Below are 17,394 nucleotides of genomic sequence, written 5' to 3' on the forward strand. Positions count from 1 at the left end.
ATCTATAATTTGAAATCAGTTTTATCTATGATATCTTTAATTCAATTTCATGATATGTTAAATTTTGTTTTACGACAGCCATAGATCAATTTACATGGCACAAGATTGATTTAAGATCTCATTATACGTTAAGATATCATTACACAGAATTCAGGATATCATTAAATCAATTTTATGATACGATGTATAGTTAAACACAGAAATGTATATATCAAATAAAAAAAAGAACTCTTGTATTTTATCATGTTCCTTCAATCTTTTAAATTGTTTGAAGACTGTTATTATATTTTTTCTTAAAAGAAAGTCCTTTAACAACCTTACCAAAATCTCTGTTCATGATTTCCAAGTCCTGCGTCTGAGATCTTGGGATTTCGCAAATGTAGCTGGCCATAATACTTGCAGTGATATTCGTCCATCTGTAGCCAGAACCTGCGCATGCGCATGAGAAAGTACAGTATAATGGAACAAACAAATACATCATTTCCGGTATTTCGACAGAGACTTAAATATCTACTTCCTCTAATGAAATTCAAAAACTCTCAGGTTTCGTGTTCGACACCCTAGCAAAAAGAATGAACTATGGTTCGGCTGGACTACAACTGAAAGCTTTTGTTATTATATACCTTGATTTGTGCAGAGGAGTTGCTTATATTATAAAAATGTGGCGAACAATAAAGTGCTAGTATTGAATTCGAGATCAATGGACAATGAAACTGATCCCCGTACATGTAACTGAAATACTGTTTAACCCTTAGCCTGCTTAATTTCTAAAATGGACTGGTTCATCATTCAATTTGGGCAATACCATTTATTATTCGTAGGGGCGTTTACTGAAAATTTACTGACTGAATAGTGAACAGTGCAGACAATGATCAACCTGCATCCGTGCAGGTTGATCTTGGTCCGCACTGGTCGCAAAGGCAGAATCACTGGTCGCCAGCAGGCTAAAGGTTAAACATTATACAAATAAACAAATTATGATTTGGCATTTACCTGAGTATGTATAGACTACTCTGTAAATGATTTCTTCTCTTGGCGGGTCTTTGTCACCAATCCAGAATGAAGGACCAACATGGAATCGATTTTCAGCTTCCCAGAAGAGACGACCAAGAAAATAGTAACCAGAAGTGTAGTAGTAGGTTTGCCTTGAAAGAGAAAAAAAAAGAGAAATATTTTGGTTGAACACTTTCAACGTGAATATATGTAGCATGGTTATAGTAGAAATATAGCTGAGATGTAAATTCTTTGTATCGGCGGATCTGTATTTCATTGTTAATGTAGATACGTATAGAAGGCATGGAAGGCCGGCGCGCCATACTGCTGCAAAATGCTAAATGATAAATATTTAACGCTAAATGTCATTTACTTATTATTAAATGCCAACTTATGCCAAATGCTATAATTATGCTACATAGCAGTCCTAATGCTAAATGTCGAATAGTTATTGCTTATTACCAAATGATAAATGTTAATCGTATTTTTAACTGTATGACATGTATCTCTTAAAATAATTAATGTAACTTTTAATCATTTCAAAACATGTCTAAACTTAAGCAATAACATGTTCTACATGTGATTTGAACATGGGACACTAAAATGTTTTTTTTAAGTTCTTGGACAACACGAAGGCCAATGACTTTTAAAAGATGCATTCATTCAGCCCTTTATTTGAATGAAGACTTAGAAATGAACATTTGGCATTTGTGTTCTTTTTCTTTTCGCAATCACGAATTAGCATTTACCGCTTCACAATTACCGGTTGACAGTCAATATTTGACATTAACATTTAGGAAACGGTATTTTGCATTAAATATTTTTCCAGTCAGCATTTGGCAATAAGCATGTCGCATCGGCCTTCCATACTTAGAAGAGGAAATAAATCTCGCTTAACCAACGTAAAACAAGATTTGTTTTCGGCAAATGACTGAACGAATCTATCAACTGGAGGCCAAATGTATGTCGGGTACGTTTGCTGAATAGTATTGTAAAACATCAAAGACGCATGACCATGACTTCACATAATGTTCTATTTTTTACAGCCTGTAATTCTTAAGTAATATGATACACGCACAGAAGTTAACCGCTGTTAAGAATGAAGTCCGTAGTGATATCAATTTCTCACACAGAAATATCAGTTTCACAAATCACGGACTATAGACATGAGCGTTTTGAGCAAGCGTGACTCGTCAAGTTAAATAGGTCCATCATGAAAAATGACGTTTAACTGACAACAAGCGAATAAATTAGACCAGATAAATTCTACATATCACACGCAGGGAACAATATTTTCTTGCATCGGCAAAAGTTGTAAGTATCTGAAAAGTCGGGTCTTTTATTACGGCTCAGAAATTAAAAAAAATGAAACGAAGAAATAGCAGCCTTTCATCTTAGGATTTATAGTTGTGACCTGTTTAGAGGGTTCTCTTGAAGAAATGGAATTTAGAATATTCTTCTGATAAGTTATGTATTTCAAACCTATATGTAAGAATAGAGAGTAGAGAATGAGGGCTATACCACGAGCTTCAAGTTCACCAATGACTGCAGTCTCCAATATTCTTTTTCTTGGTGCGCTGGCATGTATCTAAGTCCTGTTTATCAATCGGACCAAACATCAACCTTTTTCCGACACAAGGACACTGGATGAATGCGCGCAGATTAATATTTAAAAGATTTGTCAAATCCAACAAAATGGCCAATGCCCTCCGCTAAAATGTTTAATGACTTGACTTTTTCATCTCTTTTTAAAAATAGATAACATTTCTTTCAAGTTTATTAAACCTTGACTACATTCTGCTAACATACTGGTGAAAAAGGCCTCATTTTCAGACAAAATAGACAATATCATGTATCATATGAAATCATTAGACTTGAACTTTTTCTAAACGTGTCTATTAAATCATTTGTTAAATTGCATTTTTTCGTTTTAACTACTAGTATACTGGATAATTTATGCAAATGCGTTATCCATCCCTTGTGCTGAGGTGACAACATATATTTATTCGATATAAGCCGTCACTCGTCATTTTTATTCATAACGTTGATTAAGATTCCGATGCCACTATAGAAATTCTTCCTTTCTAAAGTCCCCATACACTGTCTCAATTTCACTGTCCTTCTCTGTTGTTGGCCGAAGAGATGCTAAATGCCAAATGTATATTGCGAATTGCAAAATAGTCACGTAATTACGCAATACACGAAACGGAAATAAGATAGAAAAGTGCCAGGCAAATGGCAAAGCTTTCTAAAATCTTTGAACTCAGGGAGTGAGGGCGCAAAAGGTTTAAGTGACCACTGATACAGAGCATACACCTTTTTGACCTTTTTAACTTTCAAATGTTTACTCATGTTACCTTGTGAGTTTACTGGCAAACAGGTAGTCCGAGATGAACTTGTGCTCCTGGAAAGATTCAACGCTGAGGAGACGGGCGCCCATTGACTGTAAATAAATTAAACAGAACTTTAATGTAAGCATTCTTTTGAAGAGAAAAGAAACATATAATTGATAAAATTGCTTCTTGGAGTGTCCTTTTTGCGCATATTTAACATCATTCTAGCTTACAAAACATCGTTTTCTACGACAAGCCGTGCGAAAGCGGCCAATTTGTGCCATATCGCCGTCTCGCTCCCTGACCCTGCCAAGCTGAACCATGAAATTTTAGATGGTTTAAAAGGCAGAGTTTTGGAGCGGAAAACTCACTCATGTGTGGGCTGATCCCTGATGGAATCCACCGCCATGAGGGTCTGAGATAAGTGAAGCCAGTTTCACTTTTAATGCTATAAGAGCCAAACTAGGGAACTACTGGTAACATTTTTCACGTCTTTGTTGTGACACGGCTGGGGAACGAATTCACAACCTCAAACGTTCCACAACTGGGCTATCAATACGGTCTTAATCCCGAAATTGTGATGAACCTTTCCACGAATCACAAGTTCTTTCGTGTTTCATTAGTAACATTGTAAACTAAACTATTTTCTTCGACTATTAATTCTATGTTGCAAACTTTTAATGGTGTTCTTAAGTATGTGAAACTGACATGACCCTGTAATTCTGGTCGCTAGAATCAACAGAATAAACCAAACAACTAGCCTGGAAAACTCGAGATTTTATGAACTCAAACAACAGGGTCGCACGGCAAAAACTTGACGTAAAGAACGCTTTCTAACGTCATTTTGCTACTCGACCACGCCATTTCGTTCCTTTGCATCTGAACTCCAAACAATGATTTATTCAACGACAAATCACTGGATGAGATATATCATTTCTCAAATATCTGATCTCCTAAACATTGGAATGTTAGACCAGTCAGAACTGCTTCGCAAATCGTAGTGTAGGGAGCGGTTGATGGAATAAAGCGTTGAAAGAAATCATTCTAAGACAAAGTGATATCTAATTCTATTAGAATTTTCGATCTATAATAGTGTTAAGCGGACAGTTCTTTTCATTAAAACCTAGCACTTTCGCGTATCATCTAAAACTATTAGACACTTAGTTTGGTTTAAATAAAAAAAGAGCATTATTTATTACATATTTCTCCTTCAACTCTGACGAGGAAGTACAAACGTATCACGTTACAACACACGGCCTCCAAATAATTTTCTAGTTTTCCTTGCAGAAAAAAATGAGACTAAAATGTCAGAGGTCACGGTCGTCAACGGGTACATCTGATATTTTTTTGTAAAATTAATGCTCTCATTTGAAAACCTGAGGAATGTAAATCTGAGTGAGAATGGTAGTTGTAAGCTCGCTACGTATATTTGGCTGTTTTATGTTCTCTTGTAAATGCCAGGGTTTTTCCATCTTGGGGATGGGTATAAACAACAGAAAAGACAACCCGTGACCCTCAAAGCATTATCTGAGACACGGTGGAACGTTTGGGTAGAGGCATCGACCTTCTGTACAGGTAAGCCAGATGGATTGACTTACGGACATGAAAAAAAATTCTACATTACACACGAGGCTATCCATAGTGATAAAAAGCAGATTCAAAGTCGTTAGGATCTTAACCACTTGGTTGCGAAGGCCTCTGGTTATTCGTTTTTTTTTTTCTCATTGTTTACCGCTACAGCTCTTTTGTCTTAAGCTGAATTTAGAATTTTAGACACAAATAATTTTCGAAAAGAGGTAGGGTCCAGGAAATAGATGAGCTTTTAAAGTGAAAGTTAAAGAGAGACAACACCGTTAATTAGAAATAATGACTGTCATAACAGGAATCCGTTTCAAATTGCCTTACCCAACAAGCTGCATCGGCTTCCTCGAAGACTTTGTTGTCCTCGACAAATTTGTAACAATTGTCTTCGCTGAGGACCCATCCTGTAGGACAACCTATCAATTAAAGAGAGATATATTCTGAATTATATTCTGAAATATAAACATGTTGTACTTGATCTAACTTGACTTTCTCTTACTATTCTTTCTTCCCTCTTTCCCTCTTCTTTTAACTTCAATTATATAAAATTTTGCGTAGCTTTTTCAATACACATTTTGTAGCCAAATCTCATGTAAGTGAATTTTGTTAAGGGGAGGGTATGTAATAATGTTGAGAGAACTTGTTACCCAACACTTTTGCATATAATATTGTTAAGTCTTGTATTTGAGATGTAGATATTATCTATATTGATATGCAATAAAATATGTTTAAACCATATATTCTGAATTCATCGCCATTTGAAATAACTTATTCATCTGGCTTGTTTGAAGGTATGCAAGAAAATGTCTCTACATTTGATATGGGTATAATTAACATCCTAACCGAATATATAATATTACAGTTGTTTAATTATTACGATTTACTAACTATAATAAATATATGACGGCTGATTTAGGTCATTTCCTTATGCCGCGCTGGTTTTGTTTTGTTTTGTTTTATTCATTTTTATTTGTTTACGCTGCGCTGTTATGACTGTTTCCAGTCTAACTAGTCAATCGTAGGCCCAGCGAGATTTGAATTTTGAGACCTGTTGCCAGATACAGGTCGGCGCCTGGATCGATTCCAAAGAATTAGATTCATATGATATAGTTAAAAAGGGACCTTAATTCAAGGCCCGGGTGTTATTTTGGAACATGTCTGGGTCTTGGCTGGAGTATTTATTGTTATTGTATTGTTTTTAAATGTTATACCCCTATAATGCCGCGCTGGCGTGAGCGTGACTTTATTTGTACTTTTCGTCTTGGCACGCGCGCCAACACACCAACACAAAACTTTTGTTGATGGCGCGCGCGTCGGCGCGAAAAACAATGTTTTGTTCTGTCCATCTATCAGATATGACAATATAACAGTTTTACACACAGTTGAATTGAAAGCTTAAGTATTTAGAATTAACATTGTTTCTTCGGGACTCATTAATACTTTTGTTTTTTGGTTGTTGTTTTTTTTTTTTCGCGTCGGCGCGCGCGCCAAGGCGGCGCAAATTTCAAATTTTCGTTACTGTGCGCTGGTGCAGGTGCTAGGACGACACAACAGAATGATCTTCATAAATAGTTCCGTATATACCGTACAATAATTGCTTATACTAAGCATGTGCAGTGTAAAGATTTCCAGTCATGTCAGGACATTGTGTACGTTTGTACTCTGTAATGGTCAAATATTTTTTCTAACCACATGTATTTGCATAAAATTTTCATTCCATTCTGCTGCTTGAACAAAGTTTCTTTCGTATGATATAACTTAATATACATAATGTAGAACGTTCACTCCTTCAGTCGAATCACTTGCCCCTCACCGATGTAGGTTCGAGTCCCACTCGGGGCGTTGAATTCTTCATGTAAGGAAGCCATCCAGCTGGCTTACGGATGGTCGGTGGTTCTACCCAGGTGCCAGCTCGTGATGAAATCATAAATGCACGGAGGGACATCCTGGGGTCTGCCTCCACCAATCAAAGCTGGAAAATCGCCATATGACCTAATGCGTGCAGGTGCGTCGTTAACCTAACTAAACAAACTAAATCTAAATTCTATATATGTTAATAATAAAGTGTTATATCTTAATTTCGGTCTATTTAAAAGCCTTCTGAACATTATAGGGCATACAGCTTTGTATTCGCCATTTACGTTACATTACTAGTTTTTCGCCAGGGTGTCAGACATAAAGAGCCACTTATTGAGGTTCAACTGAGGAAAATGTTACATCCGGATATAAGATGACAGAATTCAGCTTACTTTCAGGAGGCCAAAGCTTTTTAACTAATTCATTAATCATCCGACTTTTGGTTTAAAAGAGTACTGGGTGCAGGACCTGAAGAATTGTCTAAACAGCCCCGGGTTCTTTTCTTCATCGTCCTAACCCGGAAAGAATAGCGTTTTATATCAGTGTAATTTTAAGATATTATTTGAAATCTTTTCAAGAGGAAATACATTGTCATAATTAATATAATAACTTTAATTTTAGACGGACAGTTATGTTTCCAGATTACATTTTATCCGTGACATCCTACAGCGCTTCTGTTTGTCGGATCCAGGTTTATAAATGACTTCCTGATTAGAATATATGCACGAGTACCTTAAAGGTGGTCAATCACATTTAATCAACATTTAATGACATTTTTTACTTTTTGTATATTCTGGTACAGAATTATTTAAGGAACAGAAAGGCCGATTACATAGAGTTAGATTCCTATTTGAAATGTATATTTTATTATTTTTATAAAATTTTGTAATTACTTCCCTTTAATATGAAAGTATAATAAAAGCTGGGTATTTCTTTTTATTTCGATACAATGTCTAGTTTTACATTTGCATTTGATAGACATATCAACTATTGAACAATCTGAACCAAAATGCAAGTTTTAAAGCTGTGTGTAGCTTCTGAATTCATTTATTTCCAATCTATCTTGGTTGCGCAACCAAGATAGGCAAAGGGAGGTAATAATAATTTTTCAAACTTGCGTTTCTAATGAATTCCATCTAAATACATAATTTTTAATGCAAATATTTCACAAATATATTACAATATGTCTTATATTTATACATTTCCTTAGGCAAAGTATGTTTATCAAATTTATACTTATGATAAAATAACTCTATCTTGGTTGGGCAACCAGGATAGGAAAATGAAATTTTAAAAATACCTCCAGTGAAAATCTAATTTGTATTAAGTGTTAAGTGAACATAAATGAGTGTAAATGATCAGATGCTAAAGTTTCGAACAAATCCGTTACATGGCCAAAATCTGATTATCCACCTTTAATATAGTATTATGCTCCTATTGATTTAATTTAGAACAGGTGGAAAGTGGAAAAAGGAACATAATTTGAAGAATGAGTCTCTAACAAACTTTGTTTTTTTGTGATAATAGTTATAAGTATTGAAAGTAGTCAAAACTAGATCTACAAAAACCTTTTTAAACAAGTCACATAATTTTTTCACCAACATTTCGGCTACATTAGCCTTCTTCAGGGTTTAGAATAAACATAACAAAGGAAGTGACGTCAACGTCCAACGGCGTCAATGACAACAACGTTAAAATTTAACAAAGAGTTTGGCGTAAAAATCATAAACAGGATCATAGTATGATACATAGTTAGGAATTTCTTCTTGCTCGTATCGCAATTTAAGTTTTCAATGAAAATTCTTGAGATTCAAAGAAGAAATAAACTTCCCTCTACAGAATAATTGTGTCCGAATTTTTTTAATGGAACGAAAACTAAAGCAAGAGTTGACGACAGAATAATATACATGTAAGTCAAATTTGAAAGGTAAAAAAAGTCTTTAAATTTAACGAAAAGTGAAAATTACAAATATTTTTATAACTTTTTTTGATTCGGGAAATAAGGGTTGAACATTTAAACACCGCCTGATTCATTTTACATTTAAACTTTTACATGTCATTTACCTTGTAAATACATGTTTCACTATATTGTCCACTGTCCAGTAAAACTTAATTTCAAATTCCGGCTCGGATTAACTTGAACTATTGACCTACCCGCAGGCGGTGTACAACAATGAAGATCCTATACAAAAATCGGCAGTCCGTTTTAAATATTTACAATGTGTCAATATATTTATGTAAATATCATTGTATGACTAATACGGCATATTTCCATGCTTTAAGCTTGCAGCGCATTAATAATAGAATTCACGGATAAAAACAATCTTTCGGTTAAGTCTGCATTTCGTTTAAATGAATGAAAGAAACATGTCGTGTCCATATGATACCTTATCAAATGAAATTAATGTCAAGTTAAAGTTACAATAGTTGCATTTTAAATTATCATAATATACTTCTCAAATAAGTTACAGTTAACAAGATAAGCTAACTTTTATATAAATTATTCACAGATGATACATAAAACTTATGAGCATTACTTTTTTGTGTCAACTGATGATTGTGCTAGAGCGACATATGTACACTTGATTAATTTTTCAGTTTTATACAATGAAAATGTTTTCTAGAGACCGTCCGCAAAATGCTCAAGTTATGTAGTGCTGCCGCACGAAAATATCGCGACATGATTACCCAACCCAGTCACATTATGCTGACACCAGACTATCCAGTCCTACAACTATCCTGTTAATGTTTAGCGCCAACCAGGGAAACTACTATCACTATTTTCAAGTCTTTGGTATAATGCGAACTGGGAGCGAACCAACAACCTTTTGACTCAAAACGAGCGCTCTATCGCTAGGCTACCGAGGCGGTCACGATCACGAAATTGTTATGTAACGAGATACCAACACAAATAAATAAAACAATTATACCAAGAGAGAAAACCTGGCAGTAGACCTCTTTTAAAATTCCAATTTGAATCAATACAATAAAAAATTCCTTCATGTTTACACCATTTCAAAATATATTTAACCGCGTGGTTAAGAGTCCATATATTGATGTTTTAAGCTTTTAGAAATCCTTTCGCGGTCAGTTAATTGTAAATCGCCACTGAAGCGTAAAACAAACTATTGGACATTTGCTTTAATACAATGTCCACCACTATTGTGACCATAGTATACACAGTGAGATAGCGCTATAAACATCCATTTTTCACGAGTGGGTGGATGCTTGTTTTACCCAGTTATAACTGATGTGCAAGTAACCCGCGCAGAAAAAGAGAAGAAACAACGAAGGAAAAGTTTTTAGAACCTTCAATGTGTGCGGTGGCAAAAGTTAAGATTTGGGTCATTTTTAAAGTATCATTTTGTAATTTAAAACAACCATTTTTTTCATATGATTATTCTATAATTTCATACAAAAATAATATCAAATAACACCTGTTTCCGTTCCTGAAACATAGTATGTCAACAGTTGCTATCATTCACAAAATAAATTTGTTTTTATGTTTAACGCTGTTTTTCAACAGTACATGCATATCAGTTATCAACCCTATTCTCCTCATGGAACTGCCAACTTCCCCAATTGAATCACAGGTGGAGGGAAAATGATTTCATATCAATGACCCACAATTATGAGTGTTTTCTTAAATTCTTGGACGAATAGTCTTTCCCGCATATCTGTCGATATATAATGGGTTAATTAACTTCATCCTGTCTTTCGGAAACATGTTAAAATTTGCTTTAGATAGGACCATGGTATGTAGGACCACATTCGTAACAGATCGCATTTGTAACAGGTGTTACAAATGCGATCGCATATGTAAACGTGTTACAATAGATCGCATACGTAACAGAATTCAAACACATATGTAACAATTTTGGACGAATGTATCGATGCCGATTTTTGATGTGACATCTGATCACATTTGTCACATGTCATTTCATCGGAAAAATGAACAAAAAGTGCATTTTTACATCTGAAACACATTTGTAATATGTTTTAGCTCACTTATACGAAGTGACAAAGTAAGCTATGCGATGATCGTCCGTTCACATTTTTTTGCGAATATGACAGAGACAACATTATCTTGATTTTGACAAACTTGCGCAGAACATAATATAGATCTATCCGGTTCGTTTCGAAAACCGCATATCACCTTATTCGTTAGAGTATGCCTGGAAATGGCATAATAATGATTTTAGCTTGTGAACCGATTTAAGACAATGTTTGTTATTTTGACTCACTATGCATACAACTTGTATATCTATAAGATCTCGTTCCTTTCAAGACAACCATATTGCACCATTTATTTGACTTCGAGTTACGGCCTGATTTGGAAAATGCTGCTGTGGACACAGTGGAGACTACATTTATTATTTGTTTTCATTAAACTTATATAGGATTCACTTCCTGAACAATAGAGGCCATATTTATATTTCATTTTGACCAAACTTGTAGAGAAGTTATATATCTATGACATCTCGGTTCCTTACGAAAACCAGCTGTATATGCAGCATTTTTGTCTGGAGTTATGGTCCCTTAAATGACAAAATTGCTGATTTTAGCATTGTGAACATGACAGAGATCACATTTATGATTTGATTTATGACCAAGCTTGCCTAGAAATTATATATTGTAGGAACTTATTCGTTTTTCCTCGAAGAGTAGCCATATCACGCTATTTTGTCTTAAGAATTATGACCCCTAAAATGGCAAAATCGCAGATTTAATACATGTATAGTGGTATTACTCATGTGAGCAATATGGGCCATGACGACCCTCTTGTTGATAGAGGGATTTTCCGGTTAGGTTAATATCTTGGTACTGGTTGGTTATCTGGCAATTAAACTTGGCAAGAATACCGAACGGTTATCATGACTGGTCTGTTCATAGTACTTCATGTACATGTCACTTATAAATCTCCCATATAGGTTTTGGTTTGTAAGATTTCATTTTTATTAAATGCATGAATATATGTATATGAATATGTATGATTAAAGGGGAAGATACACCACATGCAATCCCTGTTCAACTTTCGCTGGTTGTATCGCTTCAGCAACAAATAAAGTGCACTCGAAAATCAAGATCAAGGCAGTCTCAACTAGCATAGAAAGTCTTGTTAAAGCTGAACACTAGATATATATACATCTACGTATACTTAAAAATAGTGACTAGCTTGACTATTCGAGGACTGCTAATGGCTATTGTTCTGATCCTGATGTCGTCGGTGTCCGCGGGTTCGCTGCAAGATAGGTTTTACGTTTTCGTTTTGTTTATCTTTGTCAATTCGCATTACTTTAAACATAAAAAAAACTTAAACTGACGACAAATGAAATATGTCCAACTTAAAATCCTGACGTGAACTTTATTGGATTATATTTACTATGAGAGTTTTGTTGCCAGGCCTGGTGTCTACATTCGCATGGAAACACTCTTATTTTCTATCTCTATAGAAACGGTACGAGTAACTCCATCGGCGAAGCTGGTGCAGTGGATAGTTTTGCAGATTACGAAACCGGCGGAGCGGGTTGAATTCCTAGTCAGGGCCGGAATTTCCAGAGATATTGTGTCTCTCATCCACCCAGTTAATACCAAGTACGTGTATAAGTGCGTTTTACCAGACCTGTAAACGAACATATGAGTGTAAACTCGTATATGAGCCAGGGTATAATTACAATTGAAATTAATGGGAAGAACTTACCATCGACCAGAGTGTCGAGTTACACACGTTCGAGACCGGGTGAAAACTACTCGTATCTGTTGCTATTTTCGCCACTCAGTGCTGTTTCAAGCTGGGACGTTGTCGGTTACTAATATAAAGATACTGTTGTACTCATTTTAATATTACTGACATTTTTATCAGCATTATCAGCATCATCATAATAATAATCATCATCATCATCTTGGACTGGTCCGTTCTAGGATCAATGGTAAGATTAACTGCCCGAAACTAAATACTGTTGAAAACAGGCGCTCTGAATCCAACAAACAAAGATAATATTCATCAAAACCATTCTACAGTGTCCCAAAATTTGAGACGTTTGCAGTAATAGGTGTAATATGATCACTACAGATTGTCAATAAAATTAATGGTGGTTATTTGTACAAAGGTATTTGGAAATCTGACTAAAGCGGTTATGATCCGGGCACAAACATATATATTACAACAAAATAACAAAACAAATCTAAGTTCAAAGCTGTAAACTTTATCTTGGATATATACATGCAGCAACAAGGATCATGATCTCAACACACCTATCCATGCTGATCATTTGTACCAAAAAATTTGAAAATCTGACTGAATGGTCAAGTTATACCAAGGACATGAACTTATATATATCACTGCACGAACGCACAGCCTCCTCTATTTCCCGGCGGGATTATAAAAGAAGGCCTATTACATGTATCTCACAGACGGACTCAGTGGGGTGAGGTTAATTAGAAAATAAGGTGTATTTTCTTAAAATCCCATAGACATTAGTTCGCAGCACAAGTTTTATATAATTTGTACCGTGCCATAGCAGCTTCCTGTTTGTCAACCAACTTGAAACAGCTCTGGATGACGAAAGACAGCTACAAATGTATGTCGCCACCGGGTTCGAACCAGTGACCTGGGCATGTGGGTCTACATTTCAGCAAGTCGAGGTAACAGTAGAAGTAGCTGAAGTTGTACTCATATTAAAGTGGTAGTGGCTGTGGATGCAGAAATGATTATAAAAAATGAGCCACGTCACGGAAAAATTGGCATTCGGACATTTTCGTGAATTTCCGAAAAGTCTATATTTAGGCTGACCTGTGCATTTATGCATCTGAATCAGGGTCAGAAAATTTCATATTCAGGTAGAGTAAGCCTTCTTTGAAATAACAGCGAACGGTGTGGGCCATGATCAGACTGCGCGGATGCGCAGGCTGATCTGGGCCCACACTGGTTGCAAAGCCTCGAAGATTCCCGTAGGCCCATTTTCTCAGGATGCGGCTCAAATAATTTTATGATGTCATTGACCTCGACGACGACGACGCTAACTTGAGATATGCTTATGGCAGTCATTTAATGATGTTGCGATGACAACCAACTCATTGAACATTTTGCAGTATAAAACTCAACATGATACATATGTGCTTCTCATGTCAACCCCCATGTTGGACAAACACATTCGTAACACATTTTACCTGTTACGAATGCGATCGCATACGTACGAAATCTGTTACAAATGCGATCTGTTACAAATGTGGTCCTACAATGGTATATTAATGTAATAGACATGTTACAATTTGCTTCCGATGTGTTTAGGACCACGGAAATGTGACATACATGCTTCCGATCTGGTTGGGACTGTGGTAATATGATAAACACATCGTGGGCTGAGCGCGAAACTATTATAACTGTATATAAATAAAGAACAAGATACAATAGTTTCGCGCTCAGCCCTCGACATGTAACAATTTCATTCCGATTTGATTATGTAATGTAGCAAACTAACTTTAAACCGTATTAGACACTGGCCTCGAGAACGTATAACAACAAAAAAATAAAGATTCTTTTTTAGATATCAAGCAATTACACAAAGGTATAAGTTTATTGCTATATTTCTTAAGAAGGTTTTGAAACATAGTGACTGACATTGTATTCGCATTAGTTAGTTGTTTTTACTTATTATTCCATTTCAAAGTTGAAACGCGTTTGTAGCCGGGTAACGGAAGTAAACTACCTTAATTATAAATCTGTACATTTAACAACCGTGAAATACGTATTCCTCCGTGTTGTATTGGTCAAGACCGCGGGAATGCTTTTATTACCGAGGCTGCCCGGGTTCGATTCATGACTCGGGCATGCTTTTTTCTTGGCGTTTTTAAGATACCTGTTTAGAAACAAACATTCATGTTCTACTGTTTTTGATATGAACAGACTTCAATTTTAAAGACAAATCATTTTAATCACAACATAGAGGTCAGTGTCTCCAAGCAGGTAAAATAATGTAAAGTAAATTATGAAAACTATTATCATTGTTGATAAAGCAAACAGCTACACCTCCGTTTATTGGTGTTTAGACGTCAGAATAAGTTACACTTTTTGTCCTTAATGTAACAGCGAACTGCAAGTGTGACAGTCACATCGTAAATATTTCAAACAAGGGTAGGAAAAAGACAGGAGCTATCGGAAAGGCAGTTCACCAAATTATTCGAAAACTTTATTTCTATCAGAAATAAGTGTGAGAGAGATGTAAATATACAGAGCTGCGGTGGCCTAATTGATAAGGCACCTGCCCTGCAATCGGGAGATCGAAGGTTCGAGTCCTGTCAGGGGCTGGTCTTGTTACTGAAGATAGACCGTTCGGTGAGCCGCCAGCTAACCGATTATGTACCTGCTTGGTGCCTGGCATTACAAATAGGAATCGGGAAGTAATGCTGTTCAATGTATGTAGTTGTCGGATAAGCCAACTTGGCCAGCCATTTCAGTAGGGGTGACACTATAATAAACAAACACCTTTATATTTTTCCGGGGATATGGGTAAGGGTATAGGTGCGGATGCATGAGGAAAAATAAATATTCAAAATTAGTCAAACTGAGAAGTGTGCCGTAAAATTTGAACCGACACAGTTTTAAGTCTCAACCCAATTACATTGACTATTGAGATACCTGACCAATCCCCAGGTGTGGTTTGCTGTTTAGGCGAACATGAGTAAAAAGGATACAACGGAATTGAGAGGTTTCCCATAGACTTTAAGTTGAATGCAACAGAGACACCGACGCCAGGGCGAGTAAAATAGCCCAGTTATTATTCGAACAGCCGGGCTAAAAAATCATTTTATTTGAATCACTTGTTCCATTATAAAGATGGTCGAAGTTTTACATTGAAGCTCACTTTACCACAACATCTAATGCAACATTTACAGTAAGAGTGTAACAGAAAGTGTAACTTTTGCGTACTGATAAAAAGCGTGTGTAACTGCATTTACAATGCATATGTACGATTTAAACATCGTTAATTTTGTTTGAAACTTCGTGAATGACGTGTTCAAAATACACCCGAAGATTTGAACTTGATTTACATCACTGAAGTTCTTCTTATTATCTTCAAGAAGCATGTTTCTCTGTTATAAAATTCTGTTTACTGCAAAATGAAATATTGTCGAATTATTGCATGTCATATCAGAAATTTTATTTTTAAAACGTCCTGCGGACCGTTTATTTTTACGTATTGTCCAAATAGTTCAGTTGTCTGTTTATTTTTATTTTTTGATATGAAAAAGATGTACATCTATGCTTGCTTTGTTGACCAAGAAAGTCGTGGCCGCTGTTAATCTTAATTGACATTAAGCAAGAAAATGTTGGTATATTTCGAGTTCAGTCTAATCATATATCACAAGCGTGCTTACGACAAGATTTATATACAGTAGGTAACGTCCGATTGTGTAGAATAAGCGTGCTTATGAAATAGAAAATGTTGGTATAAAAGTGTAACGCCCGTATATACAGCTAGTATCTTATCTGTGATGCCACAAAGACCATTGTCCATCGCCTTGTTACCTCACGGTTAGACTAATGTGATGCCTTGTTACCTCATGGTTAGACTACTGTGATGCCTTGTTACCTCATGGTTATACTATTGTAATGCCTTTTTACCTCATGGTTAGACTACTGTAATGCCTGGTTACCTCATGGTTAGACACGTAATGCATTGTTACCTCATGGTTAGACACTGTAATACCTTGTTACCTCATGGTTAGATTACTGTAATGCCTTGTTACCTCATGGTTAGACACTGTAATGCCTTCTTACCTCATGGTTAGACACTGTAATGCCTTGTTACCTCATGGTTAGACTACTGCAATGCCTTGTTACCTCATGGTTAGTTAGACACTGTAATGCCTTGTTACCTCATGGTTAGACTACTGCAATGCCTTGTTACCTCATGGTTAGACACTATAATGCCTTGTTACCTCATGGTTAGACACTGTAATGCCTTCTTACCTCATGGTTAGACACTGTAATGCCTTGTTACCTCATGGTTAGACTACTGCAATGCCTTGTTACCTCATGGTTAGTTAGACACTGTAATGCCTTGTTACCTCATGGTTAGACTACTGCAATGCCTTGTTACCTCATGGTTAGACACTATAATGCCTTGTTACCTCATGGTTAGACACTGTAATGCCTTGTTACCTCATGGTTAGTTAGACACTGTAATGCCTTGTTACCTAATGGTTAGTTAGACACTGTAATGCCTTGTTACCTCATGGTTAGTTAGACTGCTGTAATGCCTTGTTACCTCATGGTTAGTTATACACTGTAATGCCTTGTTACCTCATGGTTAGACTACTGCAATGCCTTGTTTCCTCATGGTTAGACACTGTAATGCCTTGTTACCTCATGGTTAGACACTGTAAGGCCTTGTTACCTCATTGTTAGTTAGACACTGTAATGCCTTGTTACCTCATAGTTAGACTACTGTAATGTCTTGTTACCTCATGGTTAGTTAGACACTGTAATGCCTGGTTACCCCATGGTTAGACACTGCAATGCCTTGTTACCTCATTGTTAGACTACTGTGATGCCTTGTTACCTCATGGTTAGACTACTGTGATGCCTTGTTACCTCATGGTTAGACACTGTAATGCCTTGTTACCT

The 17,394-nt window shown here is 36.0% G+C and overlaps 1 protein-coding gene across 2 annotated transcripts in view; it reads right to left on the bottom strand.

The window, feature by feature from the left end:
• The window catches only part of LOC123526326 (contactin-like), a 34,427-nt gene extending 21,588 nt beyond the window's left edge, over window positions 1-12,839 (bottom strand). Inside the window, exons 1-5 of one of the 2 annotated variants that reach the window (XM_053522913.1) lie at window positions 12,466-12,839; window positions 5,232-5,323; window positions 3,351-3,436; window positions 994-1,145; window positions 322-429 (exon numbers count right to left, since the gene is read on the bottom strand). In XM_053522913.1, coding sequence (XP_053378888.1) covers window positions 322-429; window positions 994-1,145; window positions 3,351-3,433 — 343 coding nt within the window. In that variant the 5' untranslated portion in view covers window positions 3,434-3,436; window positions 5,232-5,323; window positions 12,466-12,839. Of the gene's footprint in view, window positions 1-321; window positions 430-993; window positions 1,146-3,350; window positions 3,437-5,231; window positions 5,324-9,694; window positions 10,036-12,465 lie in introns of those variants that run through there. The other variant, XM_045305422.2, reaches the window with a different exon arrangement.
• Window positions 12,840-17,394: the final 4,555 nt, after the last annotated feature.

Source organism: Mercenaria mercenaria, chromosome 14 (assembly GCF_021730395.1).
Source record: "Mercenaria mercenaria strain notata chromosome 14, MADL_Memer_1, whole genome shotgun sequence".
NCBI classification, from domain to species: Eukaryota; Metazoa; Mollusca; class Bivalvia; order Venerida; family Veneridae; genus Mercenaria; species Mercenaria mercenaria.